Genomic DNA, 21,361 nt, shown 5'->3' with positions numbered 1-21,361 from the left:
GTGATGTTCACCAGCTGGAGATTCATGACTGGATCTGGAGAGAGATCTTAAGATGCACATATGAGAAAGTTGTACTGAATTCATGGAAAAGACAAGATTGTTCAGGGATATAAAGGGGCTTGCTTGAGAGGTATTGCTCACACAAATTAAAATATGAAAAGAAATCAGCAACATAAACTCAAAATTAGTACCCAGTGTCAGTTTTAAAATGGAACCTCCTGCAAGCTTTTAAAGAACCTGAGCTCTGGAGAACAATTTTAAACTCCTCAGGATCCCCATAGTCATTATGTATCACTGTCTAAAGGGGCTTTTATCTCTAATAATTGTATTGTGCATTGAAAACAGGAGCAGATTTCATCCCAAAGTCCAAGGATTGACTTGTGGGTCTACCTTCCTAGCCACCTATCATAAACCACCTGCTGGTTTTACTACCTGTAAAATGGGCCTACAACCTATTCTATTTACAGGATTTTGAAGAATACGGAATTTTGCATATAAAAGTGCTGTACAAATGTAAGAAACTAGTAGCACAAGGGTGAGTATCAGCCTCGCACATGCCTGGCAGAGGAGAAACGAAGGACGCTGTTTCTTAACCGAATTATGTAGAATTTCCTTCATTGGGAAGGAAACAGCTTCAAGCAAGTATCTTTGTACTTTCCTGTGTCCTGCTTCTCAAAAATTGCATGACTAAATGAACAAACTCCAGAACCCTCACGTAGGGATTTTTCTTTTAGTCTGCAGCTTAGGCCTCAGGCTTGCTGCAGTTGGGCATTGCCTGTTTCTGCTGGTTACACAAACAGCCTAAGTTCTGAGACAAGCACTAATGATCAGACCAGAGTCCAACTCCAGCATGGGGGAGGTTCTTTGTGTGCAGAAGGGTCAAGAGCCAGAGAAAAGTGAGCGGTCACAAGTTGTGATCAAAGATACCCTACAATTCCGAGAGGACTCACAGGGTTTTCCAATTGCTCTCCCTCCCAAAAAGGATCCTCTGTTTGCCATTTTTATAGCTGCCCCACAACAAGGGACCCACATTTTCCAAAACTCTTTTAAGCTAGGGGGATGACCCTGCAGTTTCACTCCCTGTGTAAAGACGCAGACAGAATGCCTTCCCAGAACTGCAGGGGGACACCCTGCTGACCTCAGGCCAACAAGCCTGCCCGTTTAGCTGAGCCTCTGAGGAGCAGGTTCTGATCAGCCTCAAGAGAACGGGTGGGTCCTCTCCTCAGTCCTTGAGTTCTTGCCCTCTTTTCAAAGCCTGTTTTATTAAAGTTACTTCAGCTAAGAATGCATTGCCTAAAGTCACTTTGAGATTAAAGTCTGCAGACTCCAAATGAGTCCTAAATCATATGGTCTAGGAGAATGAATACAGAATTTGGAATTAGAAGACTTGGTTTCAAGTTCCAACTCCATGGATAAATTGTAGTGTTTGTGTTCTAACTTGTTAGAGTGTGTTTCTCTTTATAACTCTCTCAAAGGACGGCAGAGAGGATTCTATCAGGTAATGTACCTAACAGCACCTTAGGAATTGTTACAGTACAAATTTATTTTTCCCTGAATGTTTTCAATATTGTCACTAGTTACAAGAGATAATTGTACAGAAGATACAGAAGCCTGTACTGCTAGCTGGATAAGGCTAGTTATGAAAGAGACCTTAGCTATCAACCACCAGTTTCTAAATGGAGATCCCGAAGTCTAGTTTACATTCCTCTTGGAGCCAAAGGCTGACTTAAATGACTTTCCAGCCTGCCAGATGACATAGTTCTTATAACATGTTCTAAGAGCTCAGAACGCTGCTAACAATGTATAAAAACCATGTCTCTGAGGCTCCTTTTCTTCTCTGGACTCACCCACATGCTTTCTTCAGCTCTCCTCTCTCTGCTCTTCAGTGAGCTACTTCCTCATCGCCCTGAAAACTGACTTCAGATGCCACTCCTTCCTCAAGGAGCCCTTCCTTGATTCTTTAGACAAGGTCTCACTCACAGAGCAGCTCACAATGCTCCTTTAATGCCACTTAATCCAATTGTGGTAACTAAATTCTCCCATGTGAATGCAAGCTCCAGGAGGGCAGGGCCTGGGTCTGTCTGGATCCTTCCCCATCCCTAGTGCCTTGGATAAAAATGACAATAAAATGTGTTGAATGAGTGAATGAGGCCAGAGCTTTGTGCTTCTTTCATCTTAAGGAGCTCTGGTGGCAATGAAATGAAAATATATAAAGAAAACAAATTTAACGCCAGCAGAAAGGGTTCTGGTAAGAGGAGTGCTTCATTGGACAGTTTGCTCCAATAAAAGAATTTATGGGCTTAATCAAATCACCAAGATCTTCAGTGGCACAGGAATGGTCAAGGGTTGCACTTGCCTGCACTAGTACTTTCTTCAGGCGGAGCTGCTCTTCCAGGAGGGGCGATTAGCCAACAAGGATGGCAGCACGGCTTCCTTCGTAGGCTGACACTTGTCCTTAAGATCTGCTTTCTCTGCTCCAACCTCACTTTTTCCTCAATTGTTTCTGTCCTACCTTAGGATAAATTTAAATCAATGTTCAGCCTCATCCAGCAGACATATCATTTTAAACTTATCCCAATTGTGGGGAAAAATTTTGTTCCTCCATAAATATGATTTCAGGCAATAGTCACCAAACCTGTGTGTCTTTATAGGTAGGAAGGTGTGTGGGAAATGCACCTTCCCCTGCTCTCTAGAGGCACATTTGCTTACCCTCCTCACCCTGGCCCTACTTAGGCTGCCTTTAAAACACACTAACAAGGGACAGGGCCTAATTTTTATAAACTGCATTGTCCCATTGAAGGAGGCTCCCCAAATAAATGTCAGTATATAATAAAAACCTATAATCAAGAGAGAGATGGTATCTTGTGGCTCCAGATTTGTCTAAGAACTTAGGTAACCTGTGAAGTGCTGCCCGGACCAGATCTCCTGGGTCAAGAACTAGCCCTGTCAGTAAGTTGAATCATCAGGCAAATGGCCCAAGTTAGAACTTCCTCAAAGCCCACTCACATAACTTCACTTTGAGCTTCCCAAATTTCACTGGGTTGATTCATACTAGGGTGATGTCGAGGATCTTTGGCTTCAGGGATCCTTTCCTTTATTATCCTTAAATTAATCGTTAGTTGTTGGGGGCCTTGGCAATTCCTGCAGGATGCAGGTTTTATTTCTTCCCTGTAAATGAAGAGGCAACCCATGAGGTTGTTAAACAAATTCTATTCAGTAGCTGGAAAAGGGAATTTCCTGTAGAATGACAGAAATTACATAGAAGCAAGCAATTTTATTTTCCTCAAATGTAGCAATAATTTTAATCTGTACATACATAAAACAACAGTGCAATTATAAAACCTTGAAGGTGACATGCATATTTTAAGGTGCAATTGGGATGGGGGAGGATGTTAGCATCTCCAATTTTCCTTACCACTTTTTTTCTAGTTCCTTATGCAAAAGCATGAGCCAGGAAACTTCATCTGGAATGCTGAAGTTAAAGGTGAACTTCCTGAAGTTTGCACATCTAAATATCACAAACAAAACAGAAACAACCTCCCAGAGCAGTTTGGCAGGGACTAGAGTAATATGGCTGGGTAGTCAAGCTGGGAATGAATGAAATTAGGGATGCATTTTCTGAAAAAACTAAGAGACAGTGTTTGTAACTGAGTGTCCTATTTTTGTTTCATAGTTGCTACCCACTTGAGCCCTTCTATTAATCTTTTTATTCAGCATAGTTTCAGAAGAGATGCTGTTCAATGGAATTATTTGTAACCAGGGTTAGTGAGATGCAGAAAGGAGGACCTGGGGAAATGGCTTCTTCCTTGAAGTCTGAGTCCATGCTCCTCTTCCACTGATAGTTCTGGTGGCCTTTCCTCTGCCGTGGAAGCAGAGGTGGCTGGTGCAGAATGACAGGTGTCATAATCGTTCACGGGCCCAGGAGTGCAGGTAAACGTGAGCGATGGGGGGCTACCTTTGCTTCTTCCACAAGACCTTTCCCAAGCTTTCCTGGCCTTGCAGTGGAACTCCTGGAACTAGAGAGTCAGTTCACTGGGTCCTTGACTCAGAGGCCAGGATGAGGCAGGACATGGCAGAGCGACAAGACACAAAGGGAAAATATGGTACCAATTAGTTTCAGAGCAGGATAGAGAAATTTGTATTTGCACTGATGAAAATTCAAATTCCCAAAGTCAATCTAAAAAAAATGAAGATTTTCTCTGAGTACTAATTTTTCTCTGTACAAGTAGCCTGTGCACTTCTGGTGATAATTCCTTGTACTGCTCTCAAGTTAGATGATCCCGGGGACAATCTAGGGCAGTGTGCTCTAGCCTGTCCGGGACAGCTCCTTCTGGCAGTGGCATTTTGATTTGAACCCCAAAGTAAATCCATACATGGTATCACAGTTATTAAAATAATGACATATGATTAGCCAAATGTAACCGCAACTCAACCAAAGTTATACTTCACACACAAATTTAAAAAATCAAGAATATGATAATAAAAGCATAAAATTAAACAGAAGGAAATCAATTTCTACATGAAATCAAATATATTTACAGTGAGATTTTAAAGGGGAAAAATAAGCTACTTGGATCATAAGTTTATTTTAAATAACTTTAGCTACCTCACAGCTATTAATATAATAAAAGCAGAAAGAACAGGCTGCCTTTTTTTTTTCCAGATTTAATCAGAAAATTGTATCTACAATAACTGACAGACTCTCTTCTTGTCTTTCACCCATCTCATCAAAAAATTATTGCATTTTCCCCCAAACTGTATTTTTTGGATTCCTCTGTGAAGATACCCATTTCTTCCTCTTTCCTGGAGGCATCTTGGTTTAAATTCATCTTTAAAAAATGGAGAAGGGTATGTATGTGGAGGCAAAATATTTTCTTGAAGCCAACAGATAGAGAGTTGCTAGAAGAAGCTGATTGTACACACGAAGCCACGAGGGGTGGGCGAGGGGCGGGCTGCGGCCTTGGCGGGCAGGACAGCTTCTGGTGGACAGGCCCGTCCTCCGCTGCAGTGTTGGACGCAGCTGGCGGAGACGGAGCTCCATCTTCCCCTTGGAACTTGTCCTTTTGGTTCTTCTCCAAAAGCCTTTATCCAGATAAGAAGCCGATGACTGATTATAAAAATAAGAATAATTAAATTTGGCTCAAGAAATAGATTGTCCAACTGTTCTGCCTTGTTATTTTTTCAATATCCAAGGCCATTACAAAGAAAGAAACAAAAACATCTCTCAAGCTCCCAACAAAAGTAAATTCCTTGTTTTTTTTTTTTTTTTTTTGCTCCAAATGCTATGACCTAAAGAATGGCTGCAGATTGAGATATCAAAAATCTCAGAAAAATATATAATATATTTGTATATCTCTGTAGGTCTATGATTTAAATTTCACATTCCTTTAAAAGTGGTTATTCAGTCAGGAGCTGCTGCAGGAGGCTCTTCTGCTGGGCCTGGGGGGCCTGTGGTCCTGCCGTGGGTTTCTGAGTCCCCAGTGGACCAGGCTGGTTCAGGTAAGGGTCCCCGCCTACTAGATTCACTGTACACTGGACGTCAGCAAACACCTGAACCTGTTGCACCTGCTGGAACACAAATAAAAGATGTGTTTAGACAGAAGGGTCTGCCCCCCCGGCTTATGAGTGGGTACTACTTGAAGTGGAAACTCACTAGAGCATTCCTCTAGTCTGTAGTCACCACAGAGAAGAACTCTTCTGTCTTCTTGTCCTACAAAAAGAAAATTGCTGCACTCATTTTGCTCAGGGTTCTGGAAAGTTCACACTTTAAAAATAAAACCAAAATTGGAATGGTCAAGCCTGCTACTGGGTTGCCATCAATACTGAAAGTGAGCCTCATTGCTAACGCTGCCAAGAGTGGGAGAAGCCGTTTCAGAGACTGGGTATCCAGTGGTGGGTTTAAAAAAATATTTGTTATGTGGAAAACTGGTTTAAAAGCATCCTATGGATGACTTTAGTAGGATAAAAAAATCTATATGCTGTCACTGAAAAATTAAGGGCTTTAACCCAGTATTAGCACAAAACCACCACAACTCAATAGGAAACTGGCATTACTAAGACTCATGTCCAGAAAATTTATGCATTAGCTAAATTTATCTCTATATCTCTCCTTCACATATTGACTTTAGAATTACAGCAAAATATCAGTAAAACAATTTTATATTTGACATTTTTTCCCCTGATAGACAATTCATTTAAACACATGAACTAAAAACAGTAAATCTACTAGGTAAGAACAGTGTGAAATTTCCCTTTAACTACTTTCAGTAATAATATTCATGTTCCTTAAAAATGTCTAGCGTTGCACAGTTCTAGCATTTTCTATTTGAAAAACAAAGCCAGAAGTTAGTCTTTTACCGACCAGCCTTATTAACAAGCCGTTCGTAGGACTAATTAAGGCCAATACCACGCTCGGGAATGTTCCAGACCAGGAACGGAGGTGCCTTCCTTCAAGTCAGTGTCTCCAACTTTTTGCAAACTTGTGCCTTGTGTTTATCAGATCCATGAGGCATTTTAGATCAGGGATGCAGGTGTTTGGATAGTCCTCATCAATTCATGCCAGTTACACACAGCCTTTCTGAAAACTCTTTTATCCCAGCCAAAGAGAAGTTGCTTTCCACCAACTTTCACTGGCCCAATACCAAATGTCTCGATTATCAAATTTCTACATCAGTCTAGTCCTTGGGGTCCTCTCTTCATAATCCACACACAGCTCTACTTTATAAGATAATGCAGATGTCTCCTGAATCGAGGTTTTTTGTTTGCTTGTTTTTAGTGCTTAATGAACTGAATCACTAGTTTATTAGCTTCATTTCTCTCTTCATCCTCATCCTTCACCAATTTTTCAAACTTTGCTCCTTGCCCCTATATGCTCCCACTTGTTTTCCTCTTCTTTTGGGCTCTCTTCAGGGATCTAAAAAACACCAACTCCTCTGAGTCTGTTCTCCAGGGGCCCAGTGCCCGCCCCCTTTCCCACGTTGCCTTACCCTAGTGTCTCCTTCTCGGGCTCCGCGCCTGGCCTGCCCTTTCCCGGGTCAGCCATCCTGCTAACACCTCCTCTTTCTCCAGTCTCTGTGTCCCTCCTCCCCATTCCAGCTCTTCAAACACAGCTAACCCTCCATACCCCCTCCGTCCTTCTCTTCTGTTCCTTTCCTTCTCCTTTTCTCTAGATTTCTATCTAACTCACTCCCCAGCTTCAGTTTGGCAAATACAAAAACACTGGAGCAAACAGATTTCATGATGGGCTATAAGATAAAGAAGATTCTGCCACTGAAACTTATGAGCACAAACTATAGTGCTTTTATGTTAATTTCTTATGTTTATATATTTCAACATGTAAAAGTTTATGTTAGAGCATAAGGTGTTTTTGCCCCCAAATACTTAAAAACATTCTTGATAAAGCCATGGCAAAACAAACTGGAGAGAAAATTCTGCTTCTTTGAAAAGAATGATATACATTATTTTAGGTTATCTATTTTTGAAATAAACATTGAAAAGACTAATCCAAACTCTAAATAGTACACATTTCAGCCATTTTGAACTGTTCCTGAGAAAGGGGGCAGATTATGCCTTAGAGCAGACCTCGAGGGACTTCTTCTATGACCACACCTCCACACACAGGCAGAGGACAACACAAAAGAGGTTTGAGATTTTCCAGGTGAATAGAATGGTATGACTTGAATCCCAGCCTTTTAAGATTTTCCAGTATAGTGTTTACTTCAATTCAAATACTGTCCCAGGGCTCAGGAACTTTTGTGGTTGTTTTGCATTAATTTTGTCAACCTGCCCAGTATACATCTCCACAGGTGTGATAATGTAGAATACAGTCTTCTCTGAAAGACAAGACTGGCTTCATATCCCCCCTCTCACAACTCCTTTCTTCCCCAGACAGGACTCACCTAGCACCCAGTGCTCAGACCACGGCCATGGCCTAACAGGTCTTTCTCCTCCGAGGCTCCTCCACTCCATGCTGAAGCCTAAACTAGCACGTTCATCACTGTTCCTTCAGTGTTCCAAATTCCTTAGTTTAGCATTCAAGGCCTCTGGAAATTTCTCTGAATTCTTAAGACAAACCCTTTACTTCAGTGGCTTTCATTTGCCAGGACTAAATAGGACATTACTATTTCCCTGCCTCTGTGCTCCCTACTTCCAGTCCCTGATACGTTTCAATTCACCCACTGCAGTGGCCTCTGCAGCTGCGATACTTTCTCCTTCACTTTTCCTTGATAGCTGCTCCTCACCATCCAGCTTGGTCCTCTCTCCCGAGTGAAAGCTCTTCTGACCATCTCAGCCATCTCTCCTGACTCTGAACGCTCACAGCCTTTGTTACTTGTAACATCAATTAGAGTTTGCCTTCTTTGGCTACGTGACAATCCATGTGCATATGTTGGTATGTTTTCTCTTTCAGCAGGCCCTACGTGACATGGCAGAAAAAGCATGGACTTTGGTGTTAGAAAGACCTGGGTTTGAACCTCAGGTCTGCAACTTTCTAGCTTTGTGAATTCTGCATGTAGTTAAACCTCCTCAGGTTCAGTTTCTTCATTTGTGAAAAAAGGAATGCTACCTCTCTCATAGGGTTAGAGTGGGGCTTAAATGAGATAAAGCATGCCGTGCCTAGCCAGCACCTGGCAAATCATAAGCATTTCACAACTAGCACATCCTTCTCTCACTGCTCCGCACAGTGCATCTAAAGGACAAGGAACATATTTTATGTCTCTCCATATCTCTCACCCTCAGCATAATGCAGTGTGTTAAAAAAATATATTTACTAAATGCTCCCAAATTTCTAATTTTATATTAATGTAGGAAAGCAGCTGCCCTTAGTTCTGAGATTAAAAATTTAAAAGGAGGCAGAGGACATAGTAAGTTTTTCTTTGGTCTGATTTTCACTGGTATCTCTTGAGATATTGTGATTATACGAGTTTTGTACTGGGTTTATTTATAAAATAACAATTAGTGGCCACCATTTGTGATCCCTTTATCCAGTGTAAGCATTGGCTTAAACCTTCTAAAAGCTTATCTCATTTAACCCCCTCGTCAATCCTATAAGTAGGTATCCTGTTAGTTCTGATGGTTATACAGCTGCTCAGGAAAGTTGGTCACATGGCCATGATGACACAGCTAAGAGGAGCAGGGCAGGACTCATACCAAGGTCTGACTCCCAAGGTCAGGCTCTTAACCACAGTGCTACAGAAAGTCCTCTGTGTATCTGGAGTGCATTTGACAGCTTCGGACTTTTCCTTAGAGTACATTTGATAGCTCCGAGTTTCCTTACTGACCTGGGTTCCATCTGCTTCTGTTTTGAGAAGGTCAGTGGATGAGAGCTGGTTGCAGTAGAGGCCTGTGTGTCTCAATGCTGGATCATTTATCTATCAAAGAGAAATCCAAGACCAAATTGTAAGCTATATGTTTAAACTGAAGAACAAATTCTTCAATGAAAAACAATTCAATTGGCAGGAAAGTAACAGGAGGACAGTAGAAATAAAGAGCTTAGCAGTCTACTTGTCCTGTTAGAAATCAGGATAGTGGTTATCTTTGTAGGGGTAGACATGACTCTCAGGGAGCATGAGGAGAAACTCTGGGGTGCTGGTAAGGTTCAGTTTCTTAAGTGGGGTGATAGTTCAAATGGGTGTGTTCAGTTTGTGAAAATTGGAATTAGACACTTTTATACATATATTTACATAGTTACTTAACTAATAAAAAGTTAATTAGCAAAAAAAAAAAAATTTAGCGATAGACTCCACTTCCAGACAAGATTCGGTAACAGGGATCTGATCTATCCTGTATCTATCAACTACAAAACTGGACAAAATATGTGAAACAAAGGCGCTTAAGACACTGGACAAAAGGCAGTGAACGGAAGTGATCCCTAAGAGATGGGAAACAAATGAAGTGAGTCCTACTATTGCCTGGAGAGAATTCCCAGGCTCCAGGGCAGGTACATGGAACCTAGGCAGAGCGTGCCAGGCTCTTTGATTTGAGGAGATGCAGCTGGAAGTCTGGGGTGGCTAAGGCAGCTGGAATTCATAGGGCAGAGTATCAGAGGAATGGTAACTGCACAGAGAGAGAGAGAGCTCTGGAGGTCTGCAGACGGCCCCCTCGTGTCTTCAGCTCAGCACTGATCAGCTTAGGTATGTCAGGTACTACCTGAAGGAGAGGAAAGAATCACCTGGAAAGCATACGTGGGACAATTTTGGAAGGTCACACAGGGATGGGAACAAATCCTGACCTCATTAGGCAGAGTGGAAAACCTCATAATTCGTGTAGCATCAAGTAGTATACTAAAAAGGTTTTGCCTTGGCAGTGAGGCAAAATTAGCTCTAGTTTAAATGCTGCTCTACTCCGGCCAAACAAAGCTTAAAAGCAAGATCTGAAAGGCTCAAACTACTTCCAAGTAACTTAACCATTTCCCAGAATAAAGCTCAAGAATATTTATAGGAATATAAACAAGGTTAAAGTCACAGGTCTGGCACCCAATAAATATTTACAAGGTACACAAAGAAGCAGACAACTGTGACCCCATAATAAAAAGAAAAGGCAATCAATCAATCAAAACCAACACAGATTGCCGGTCAAACTGATGGGCAACGATATTAAAAATTATTATTCTATATGTTCAAAAAGATAGAGGAAAGACAACATATTAGAGATATGAAGATACAAAAAAGGCCCAAACTGAACATCTAGAGATGACAACTGCAATGTCTGAGATAAAAATACACTGGAAAAGTTAACAGCTGATTAGGCACTGCAAAAGAAAAGATTAGTGAACCAAAAATGCAGCAACAGAAACTATCCAAAATGAAACAGAGAAAAAATGACTGAAAAAAAAAAGACAACACCCAAAACCCAAAACCAAGAGTATCGGTGAGCTGTAGGACTCAAGCGGCATGATACTGTAGTCCCTGAAGGAGAGGAAGGGGCTGGTGACAGAAAAAATACATGAAGAAATAAAAGTCAACATCTTCCCAAAGTGGATAAGAGCTATAAACCCATGAACCAAGAAGCTCAATGAGCTCCAAGCACAATGAACACTAACAAAACCACACTGAGGCATATCAATCATAACTGTAATTTTCCCTAATAAAGAGAAAAGTCTTAAAATCAGCCAGAAAGGGTCTTTGTACAGTAGACAAAAATAACACGCCAGCAGATATGTCATTAAAAATACTGCAGCTGAAAGTACGCTCCATTCCAAGACAAGTGGGCCGGGGGCTTTGTTAGTGAGGAGCTATGAAGAACTGGAGGGGGGTGGAGAGAAAGCAGTTTCAGGAAACTTATAGAAGCTTGTTTTGTGGGGGAGAGGGAGAACTGGGAATACAGAGGGGACCCCAAAACCCCCTCCCCATGGCTGGGATGCATTTTTAAAATTACTATTATCTACTTGAAACATATTTTTAAAGGTATGGAGAATAATAAATGCCCCCACTAGCAGATGAAGAAATAATCAGCTCCAGAATATCTGAAGACCCTAGGGTGTCCCTCTTCAATCACACCCACGCCCTCTGCCTCTGCCTCTATCTTAAATTGGGTGTTTTTCAGCCTCATGCATGTCTACACCTTTGCTACTTATTTGTGTAATGTGTATCTCTAACTTTATATAACTGCTCTGCATATTTGTTAGGTTTATATAAAGAATATTCTGTATGTAAAAAAAAATACTGCAGCTGAGAAACATCTTTAAAGTACTGAAAGCTAAAACTGTCAACCTAGAATTCAAAGAAAAGAACTTTCAAAGATGAAGACGATATAAAGACTTTTTCAGACATACAAAAGCTGAAAGAATTCCTTACCAGCAGACTTGTACTATAAGAGACATTAAAAGAAGACCTTTGGTCAGAAGGAAAGTGATAGATGGAAATCTGGATTTATTCAAAGGAATGAAGAACACCAGAAATGGGTAAATATGAAAGACGTCTTTTCTTATTATTTAAAATTAAAAACATATTGTTTAAAGCAAAAATAATAACATATTGTGGGCATTATAATACATGCAGACATAACATGCATGACAACAAAATCACAAAGGCCAAGCAGGAGAAATGGAAATACACTGTTGTGAGGTTCTTATATACACTATCATTTGAACGTAGACTGATCAGTTAAAGTATACCATAAACTCTAAAGCAACCACTAAAATAACAAAACAGAATGATATACAACTAATAAGCCAACAAAAGAGATAACTGTATAATAAAAATAGCCCAATAAATTGAAAAAAGGCAAAAGATGGGACACATAGAGAAACAGAAGGAAGATTTAAATACAACCCTATCAATAACCACATTAAATGTAAATGGACTAAACACTTCAATTAAAAGGCATAGGTTTTCAGATTGGACAAAAGCAAGATCCAACTACAAAAGAAGCCTACTTTAAATATAACATCCTTTTACCTAATTCATATTTTTAAGTATCTTATTTTAATTTAATGGAGATAGTGAATAATTCTAATAACTGAATAACAACAAGGACAAGAAACAATAAAATTTAGTTTTTTTACTTTGCTATAAGATATGGCTTACTAAGTTGTCTGTTTTCTACTAACCTCCTTAGGTTTACTATATAATTACTGGGGAATACAGATGATCTTAAAAAAAATTCACATCAAAAAGGAATTCTATAGGAAAGGTAATCAATGTTTATATATTCTTAAGAATTCCTATAAATTATGGCTACATGCTAAATAATCTAGTCACCACAGCCTACTTTGATGTGAAGAGTTAGAATAGTAACTACAGGTAAGCTACCCCAATGATCTTAAATATCACTTTGAGTTTAAAAATCTTCAGGAGGCTCCACGATTAACTCCAAATACTTGGCTGAGATGCAATGTCCTCAAAAAGCTTAACACATAAATTTTGCTCTAAATATAATACATAATATCCCTTAACATCCACTAGGCTTTTCAACCTCTGCTCCTGCCTAGGTCATGCTGTCATAATCAGTCTTGAATGTCCTTTTCTCTTTCCTTCCTAAAATTTAAACAAATATTTCATGAATTTTTCCCCACAGGCCTTTTTCTTTAAACCCTTAGTACTCAATTGTACATACCCCCTCATCTGACATAAATATGTATGTTCCATGGGGGTTCATCTCTTACACAACTGCTCTGTCCCATTATTAAACAGATACTTTGATCATGTTATCTCTTCCAACTTGTTAATATCTATCTCCCATGGTGCAATTTTTGTAAATAGTAACTACCAAATAAATGTTTGTTGAATTAAAAGGGAAAAATGAAGATGTGCTAACAATAAAAACAAGGTAAATTCCAAGCTAAAGTATTATATGTACCATTTTATAATGAATCTTAAACACTGAAATCCAGAGATTAAAATTTTATAGTCTGTTAAAACTTCCATTGTATTTTTTATGGGTCAGTAATTATTAGGAGATGACAGGAAAGATGAAGCATCATGGTCATTTTCAGTGAGTATTGGGGGTTGAAGTGTGTCCCTCTGCAAAAGACATGTTCACGTCCTAACTCCTGGTACACATGGGGAATGTGGCCTTCTTTGGAAATAGGGTCTTTGCAGATATAATTGGTTAAGATGAGGTCATACTCGACTACTGTGGACCCTAATCCAATATGACTAGTGTTTTTATAAGAACAGGGGAATTTGAACACAGAGGCAGAAAGACCAGAGGGAAAGAAGCCACATGAAGACAAAGGCAGAGACTGGAATTAAGATGCTACGAGCCAAGGAAGCATCCTCTCCCAGAGTCTTCAGAAAGCACAGCCCTGCTGACAACTTGATTTCAGACTCCTAGCCTCCAGAACTGTGAGAGAAGAAGTTTCTATTGTTTTAAGTCACATAATTTGTGGTACTTTCTTTTAGCAGCCCTAGAAAATGAATGTAGGACTGTCATCATACCTGATTTTCCTTGAAAAAGTGAACTATGCTCATGGTGTGGTGTGGTATGCAGGGGCGTGCCATGCCGCCTGTGCCACTTACCTGCTCAGGGCACATGGTGTTCATTCCTGGCATCTGCAAAGAGCTCATCTGCATCTGGCCCATCATTGGGTTCATGTTCTGAACATTTGTGTTTCCACTTGCCATGGACACGGTGATGCTCATGTTGTTGTACACTCCTGGCTGGGCAGGCGGGGGCTGGCTCTGGACAGCTTGACTGAACACACTGTTAACTCAAAAACAATCCAGATTACATCCACTGATCATGAACAGGGGGATGAGATTGGGTTGTGGTCTTAATTGCCAGATAGAATTCTAAATAAAAGGTCTTAACATTCAGAAGTTACACATAAAATTGCATCTCATACAATATATAATGACAATATAATTCAGATATATTTTAAACTCTGTCCGAAGGGTTTAATAATTAGAAAGTGCCCATTTTAAGTTACAATTATCTGGCTCAATATCAGAGATGCTAAGCTCCAGTTATCTGAATAATTATGAAAGGAAGTATTTCACATACATAAATCTTCGAGCTTGCTGAAGTTTACCCATTTACCCATTAAAACCATTCTAAAATTTATTACACTATTTTATTTTCTTAAACTGAGAACGTTCTGCTTAAGCAAAGTGCCTGGCATATAGACAATAAATGTTTGTTGAATGAATTAACCAAGGAATAAATGAGTCAAAGAACATTCTTACACTGTGATTGCAGGTTTATCCTCTTAAACTTTGCACCTGCATGGAAGAATGTTATCTTGTTCCATTTATTCTTTTCCTCTACTAGTAAGTGGCATACACCAGGTACTCAGTAAATACATGAATGAATGAATTATGGACATGAATTGTTACTCAGTGTTGTCAATTGAGCAGGGTCAGATGGCTTTTTATTTATAGATTTTACTGTATCTAGTGCCAGTGTTTTCTGAAGTGTGGTCCAGATGCTGTCTACAAGAGAATCTTTGGGGGGAACTAGTGGAAAATTAAGACTCCCAGGTCTCACCCCAGCCTCTCAAAATCATATTTTCTGGGGGTGGGTACAGAAAGCTGCATTTCTAACTATTTATACACCTTAAAATTTGAGAAGCTTTATTCAACATCCTATAGCTTGCTGTCCCTTCTCAAGCTTTCAACTTCTGGCTGCTTTCAATATGCTGGAAACTAAGAGGAAACCAAATGTTTATAACCAGATGTTTTTATTCGACAAATTTAATGTTTTTAACAACTTCTGAAGGTGGCTTCATGTCTCTTCCAGGAAGCGAAATGCCAAGGACAATTGTTTTCTTCAGGGGGCTTGTTTTACTGATTTCCCTTTTCATAGCCAAGTTCTGGACTGTTGTTTTCCCAAAGATCTCAAATGTGAAACCAGTTACTATTAGCTGATAGAATAATATGGGATAAACCCCAAGTAAACTCAACTTCAAACTTTATATTTAACTCTCCAAATCCTTAGTGATATAGATATACACATCTAAAGGAAGGATATGAATAGTATCTTTCACAAGTTCTACATAACACCAAACATTTTATGATTATCTATCAACTTGTTAAACAATGAACTGCTGGTAAAATTCTACCTATTTTAATGTTAATTCTGGAGAATTTGATTTTAAAAATTATTTACTTCATCAATGGCTTAGCTACTTCTTGCTAGATCTCAGGTGGTAAGCAAGATGTATTGACATTTATATCTTCTGGTAGATTAAGGGAATCACACTGAAATTAACAGGCTGAAAACAGCCTATTCATCATGTCTGTGGAAAAGGAGCAAATTTTTCCCAAGTAACTATAAACCACAAATGCCCAAAGAAAATTATATGCCTAGGAAAGAAATGATCAGTAATGCATCTGTGGACCATGGATGTCTGCACAGTGTGTATGTTTGTGAGACAGTGTCCCCACAACTAAAGGTGAAGAAAAAAAAAAGCTATTAGTCATTGCCCATTTTCTAATGAGAACATTTCTGCCTCAGACAGTGGTCATTTGTCAATTGACACATAAATCACCACGCTGGAGGGGCAGACTATGGAAGCTGAAGTCCAGAAGCTTCAAGGACTATAGTGATGTCATACTTATTGAAAAAAGGTTTAGATTTATTTTCCTTTCAAAATTATTTTCTGGAACTGTAAATTGGCCTAAGTTCTTTCAAACTGCTCCTGCCACTAGCTCCATTTTAGTTTCTTCCGTCAAGGGAAGAAGCCCAAGCCCTCCTGCAGCCCCATTGCTGCTCCAGGTCCTGGAGAGGTCTTTTGGGTTCACTGGCACTGCAAGCCCCAGTGCTCAAGACCCCTCTGTTTTCTGCTTCCTGCCAGTTATCTGGCAGCCCCTAAACCATGGGGAAAAAGAGAGAAGATGGAAAGATGAGGATTCCAGCCCAAAGTGGGTTTCCATAGATATTTCAGGTACTAACAAGAGGGGAGGATTCTCTAGACAAATAAGTCTGCAAAGATTAAACAGCAGGACTTCTCAACCTTTAAAATGCTAATAAGCACAACACTGTGAATGTTAACTAACATCATGGAACTGTATGCTTAAAAGTGGTTAAAACAGGAAATTTGGTGTTGTATGTATGTTTCCACCATCAAAAAAGATGCTTATAAGCATTGGGAGTCTCCCATAAGAGTAATGTTACACAGAAACACTATCCCATGACAAACCGGTTTGGTTTTAAACCTTTATTTCTCTTGCTATACAAAGATAATGAAAAGGAATTGCATTATGCTGTCTCTGAACTCTATTACATCATTCTACTTAATGATTTTCTGATTGTTTCATGTTTTAAATCTCTTCTGCCACCAGCAACTCCCTCCCACCTACCCCTGTCACCAACTGAACTCCTGGTATCCTGACAGCAGGGGCTGTTTTTCTGTGTTCCTTGTGGTATCAGGTGCTGTGCAATTAGAGACTGTGAATGATCACAAAATACACATTGCCTGTGTTAGCTATGACACCTCAACACAGGAACCAAAAAGCACATACGAGTGTTTGAAGAGGTGGTGATAATATCTTTCCCGAATGGTCTGGGCAAGTCAAAGTTCACAGCAACTACTAAATACAACAAAGACCCAAGTCCATATTTGAATCTAAATTCAAGGATAGTGATTTAGGAATAGAGAGTCCTTGCATTCATTCGTTCAGCAGATATATATTAAGTGCCTACCTATTCTAGAGGACGGAGACATGGAAGTAAACACAAACACAGTCCTTGCTCTTCTGATTTTGTCTTCCAGTTGGGGGAGATAGACCATAAATAGACTAACACACAATATATCAGGTGTTAAGCACTATGAAGAAAAATAAAGCAGGAAAAGAGGGACCATGGTTGAAAATGGTGCTGTTTTAGAGATGATACTCAGGAAGTCCTCTCTAATAAGGTGACATTTAAGAAGGGACTTTTAAATGTCACCCTAAGTGTGAGAAAGCAAACCATGTGGTTGCTGAGGGACTAGACAACACAAAGGCCCTGAGTATGTAATGTATTTGGTACATTTGAGGAACAGAAGAATTAGCAGAAGCCAGTGGAGCAGAGTGAGTGAGGAGGAGAACAGGAGGTGTGACAATCCGTGGCCTGAGCAAATCAGGCCTGCAGATCTTTGGTGCACAGCAGTCTGCATGATCTAGGCAGCTAAATGTTTAACCTATTGTCTTTCTAAGCCATTAAAGAGAAAAAGGGTAAATTGACCTAAAAATGTAATTTTATGGGAAGCAGGCAGCAAGTGAGAGGCTCTTAGTCTCACAAAAAGAGCAAAATGTAATTGTTCAAGTGTTATTCTAGTCCTTCCTGCACCACCTCTCAGGTCAGAGTGACCTGTTCCCGCATCTATGCTCCCCCCACCCTTAGGAAGGCCTTTGTCTCAAATCCTTATAAAAGGCTTTCTGTCCTTTTTGCATCGCTCAGTCGTCTTTCCTGCGAACGCGATGCCTGCCCAGCCTGAGAGAGCCGTCATGATGTCTCCACGACTTCTCACCCTGTAAGTAAGCCCTGAATAAAAGTTCATGTATCAGAAAATGCTTGTTGTCTTCTTTGGCCTCTGGACTGGCATGGCCCTCATGGGCTGCGACAGGAGATGAGGCCAGAGAGGCAGCCACGGGTAAGATTAGGTAAGGCTTTACTGGTCCTATATTTTATTTGCAGCAAGTTGGAGAGCTACTGTAGAGTTTTGAGTAAAGGACTGACATACTGCTTTATGCTTTAAAAGCCTCACTATGGCTCTCATGTGAAGATTAGGCTTATGCAGAGCAAGGATGGAAGCAGGTCCAGGAAAAAGATGAGTGCGGTTTGCACTGACTTGTACACGTGGAATAGGTAAGAAGCCAGAGCTGCTAACGAGCTGACATGATTTGCTGATGGGTTTGATGTGAGATGTCAGAAAAACAGAGAAGGATTTCTTCTGAATAACGGGAAGAATCGAGTTGCTGTTTATGGAGATGGGGGAAGGTAGGGAGGAGCAGGTTTGGGGAAGAATACCAATTTAGATTTTGTTCTGGAGATATCTAATTGGCAGTTGGTGTTCAGGGGAGAGGTCTGGGTTGGAGATTTAATTTGGGAGTCCTAAGCACAGAGATAGGTATTTAAAGCCACAAGATTGGATGATACAACCAAGGGAGGCAAGTAGATAAAGAAAAGAGGTTCTAGAATGAGCCCTGCGGCCCTCAAATGGAGGTCAGAGAGAGGAGGAAGATCAGCAAAGGAGACTAAGTGGAAGGAGGAAATAGGAAGAGAGACGCCTTTCTCAAGACAGTTGTCCCAGAACCAAATGAAGGAAGAATGTCAAGAAAGAATGAGTGCTCAAATGTGTCAAGTGCTAATGCTGGTCCTTGCATTTGTCATTGCAGAGGACGCTAACACCCTTGAAAAGGACACTCTGAGTGCAGAGGTGGAGATGAAAGCCTGGCGGGCTCAAAAAGAAACAGGCAGGGAGGGAGTGGATAGAGCACAGTCTTTTATAAAGGGGAGCAGAGAAACAGACTGGGACTTGTCAGCAAGACTGTGTGCTTCTTTCAAGTCATATTTAAATGCTTAGTTGTAGTTAAGAAGCAAGAGTTCAGCTGGATTTCACTAGGAAGATTTTTGCTAGGTATAAGAACAACAGAGGGAGAGCTGGACAAAGAAGTTGCGAGTGCCCGTAGAGGAGCAAGTCTAACGACGACCGGGGAATCTAAAGTGGGAAGGGGAAACTGGGAACAGAACGCACACTCTTGCGTGTTACGGAGCTGGTGCCGTTTCTACCTAATTTCCACATGGCCCTCACTGGGAGTGACACAGTTCTCTAACAGGAAGATTTCCTCTCTCACCTTTCAATGAACTTCAAGAGAACACTGTCTTAAGTTTTCAACTTGAATTGCCTTACTTATTATGTTGTCAGATCAAACGGCTTCCATGTCATTAGAACCAAGACACAACCAAATTAAAACTCTTATAAAACTCAAGTGACGTGTGAAAAGTTCAGCAGCCAGGATTTGGATAGAAAAATGACAGCAGTAAGATAATTCTAAACAAAATGGATGTGATGGGGCCACTGAAAATTATGAGATTCAAAGAGGGGTAAGACAGAATTAACTTGAGAAGCCTTCAAACCTTTGTTGTTATGGAATCTTCAAGAGTCAAACTTGTATGCTCACTATTCAGCTTTGCTGGATTCTAATATAATTACCATTCTTGCTTTACATTTTTAAGATTTGTAAGTGTTCTTTTAAAGACTTTTTAAAAAGTACACATTTCTACATCTATCCCAGGGAGTCTGTGGTACTGATGGGAGTTCATGATATTCTTCAGATTTGCTGCAGGTGGGAAAAAGGTTGAGGACCCACCAGATCACTTTCCTGGACTGCAAACACACCCATGTGCCTTACAAATGATTTGATACTTAAAGGATTTAAGAATCATCATTTTTCTTTGCTGGTTTCATGAAATTCAGATCCTTGCATTATATAAATGGCAGTAGCCAATAATCTTTTATTTGGACTGTGAAAATACAATGAGCCCAAGAAGGCACAGCTGTTCTTACATGCTGTAGCATATCAGGGACACTCATATATAAAAACTGCCCCCTTACTTGTTGCTTCCCATTGCTCCTTGCTGCCAGGCCTTCATGTCTGGCGACTGGTACCCCGAAGTCGGTGGAGTCTGCTGGAGCAGAGAGCTCTGCGGAGGAGGGATTGGCATCGGCACCATGGAGCTCCCGGGGCTGAGGGACGGAGCAAAGTTGGCCTCACCTTGGGGAACCATTCCTGTAAATCGATACAAATTAAAATATGTGAACACACTATAAATCTATTAACCCCATCTAAGGAAAAACTCACAGGGATCTGCCATAATATATTCAGAAATATCCTATTCAACAGAGTGGGGGGTAATGTAGTCCCTTAAAAATAAGGCAGGAAATTTCAGTATAGACAGATAGATAAATGAATGTATAAATCAAGTCTGGAAGAGTGCTTTCCATTCACTAAGATGCTAAGTTGGGCAGCAGGATTATGTATGATTTTCTTCTGTTCTTTTTTTGCTTACATGCACTTCTTTTTTTAGTTATTTTTTTTTTAATTAAATTCAGTTTTATTGAAATATATTCACATACCATACAATCATCCATGGTGTACAATCAGCTGTTCATAGTACCATCATACGGTTATGCATTCATCACCCCAATCTATTTTGGAACATTTTCCTTACACCAGAAAGAATAAGAATAAAAAATAAAAGTAAAAAAGAACACCCAAATCATCCCCCCCATTCCCACCCTATTTTTCATTTAGTTTTTGTCCCATTTTTCTACTCATCCATCCATACACTGGATAAAGGGAGTGCGATCCACAAGGTTTTCACAATCACACTGTCACCCCTTGTAAGCTACATTGCTATACAATTGTCTTCAAGAGTCCAGGCTACTGGGTTGGAGTTTGCTAGTTTCAGGTATTTACTTCTAGCTATTCCAATACAATAAAACCCAAAAACTGTTAGCTATATAGTGCATAAGAATGTCCACTAGAGTGACCTCTTGACTCCATTTGCAGTCTCTCAGCCACTGAAACTTTATTTAGTTTCATTTCGCATCCCTCTTTCAGTCAAGAAGATGTTCTCAACCCCATGATGCCAGGTCCAGATTCATCCCCGGGAGTCATATCCTGCATTGCCAAGGAGATTTACACCCTTGGGAGTCAGGTCACACAAAGCAGGGAGGGCAGTGAGTTCATCTGCTAAGTTGGCTTAGCTAGAGAGAGAGAGAGACAGGGCCACATCTAAGCAACAAAGAGGTACTCGGAGAGACTTTTAGGCATAATTATACGCAGGTTTAGCCTCTCCTTTGCAGTAACAAGCTTCATAAGGGCCAGTCCCATGACAGAGGCTCAGCATATCAAACCGCCAGTCCTCAATGTTTGTGAGAACATCAGCAACAATCCAGGTGAAGACTAACACTTGCGCATTTTCCCCCAGCTCC

The 21,361-nt window shown here is 40.3% G+C and overlaps 1 protein-coding gene across 6 annotated transcripts in view; it reads right to left on the bottom strand.

Moving 5' to 3' along the window:
- Positions 1–3,272: 3,272 nt before the first annotated feature.
- Positions 3,273–21,361, bottom strand: part of NCOA1 (nuclear receptor coactivator 1) — a 296,364-nt gene continuing 278,275 nt past the window's right edge. For 2 of the 6 annotated variants that reach the window (XM_037813217.1, XM_037813216.1), the window contains exons 19-22: positions 19,979–20,153; positions 13,959–14,142; positions 9,279–9,368; positions 5,398–5,568 (exon numbers count right to left, since the gene is read on the bottom strand). In XM_037813217.1, coding sequence (XP_037669145.1) covers positions 5,398–5,568; positions 9,279–9,368; positions 13,959–14,142; positions 19,979–20,153 — 620 coding nt within the window. Of the gene's footprint in view, positions 5,569–5,653; positions 5,711–9,278; positions 9,369–13,958; positions 14,143–19,978; positions 20,154–21,361 lie in introns of all 6 variants that reach the window. The other 4 variants (XM_037813220.1, XM_037813221.1, XM_037813218.1 and 1 more) reach the window with 4 other exon arrangements.

This window comes from Choloepus didactylus, chromosome 20 (genome assembly GCF_015220235.1).
Source record: "Choloepus didactylus isolate mChoDid1 chromosome 20, mChoDid1.pri, whole genome shotgun sequence".
Classification (NCBI taxonomy): domain Eukaryota; kingdom Metazoa; phylum Chordata; class Mammalia; order Pilosa; family Megalonychidae; genus Choloepus; species Choloepus didactylus.
The sequence above is the reverse complement of the archived record's forward strand: the minus strand, read 5'-3'. Positions and strand labels throughout refer to the sequence as shown.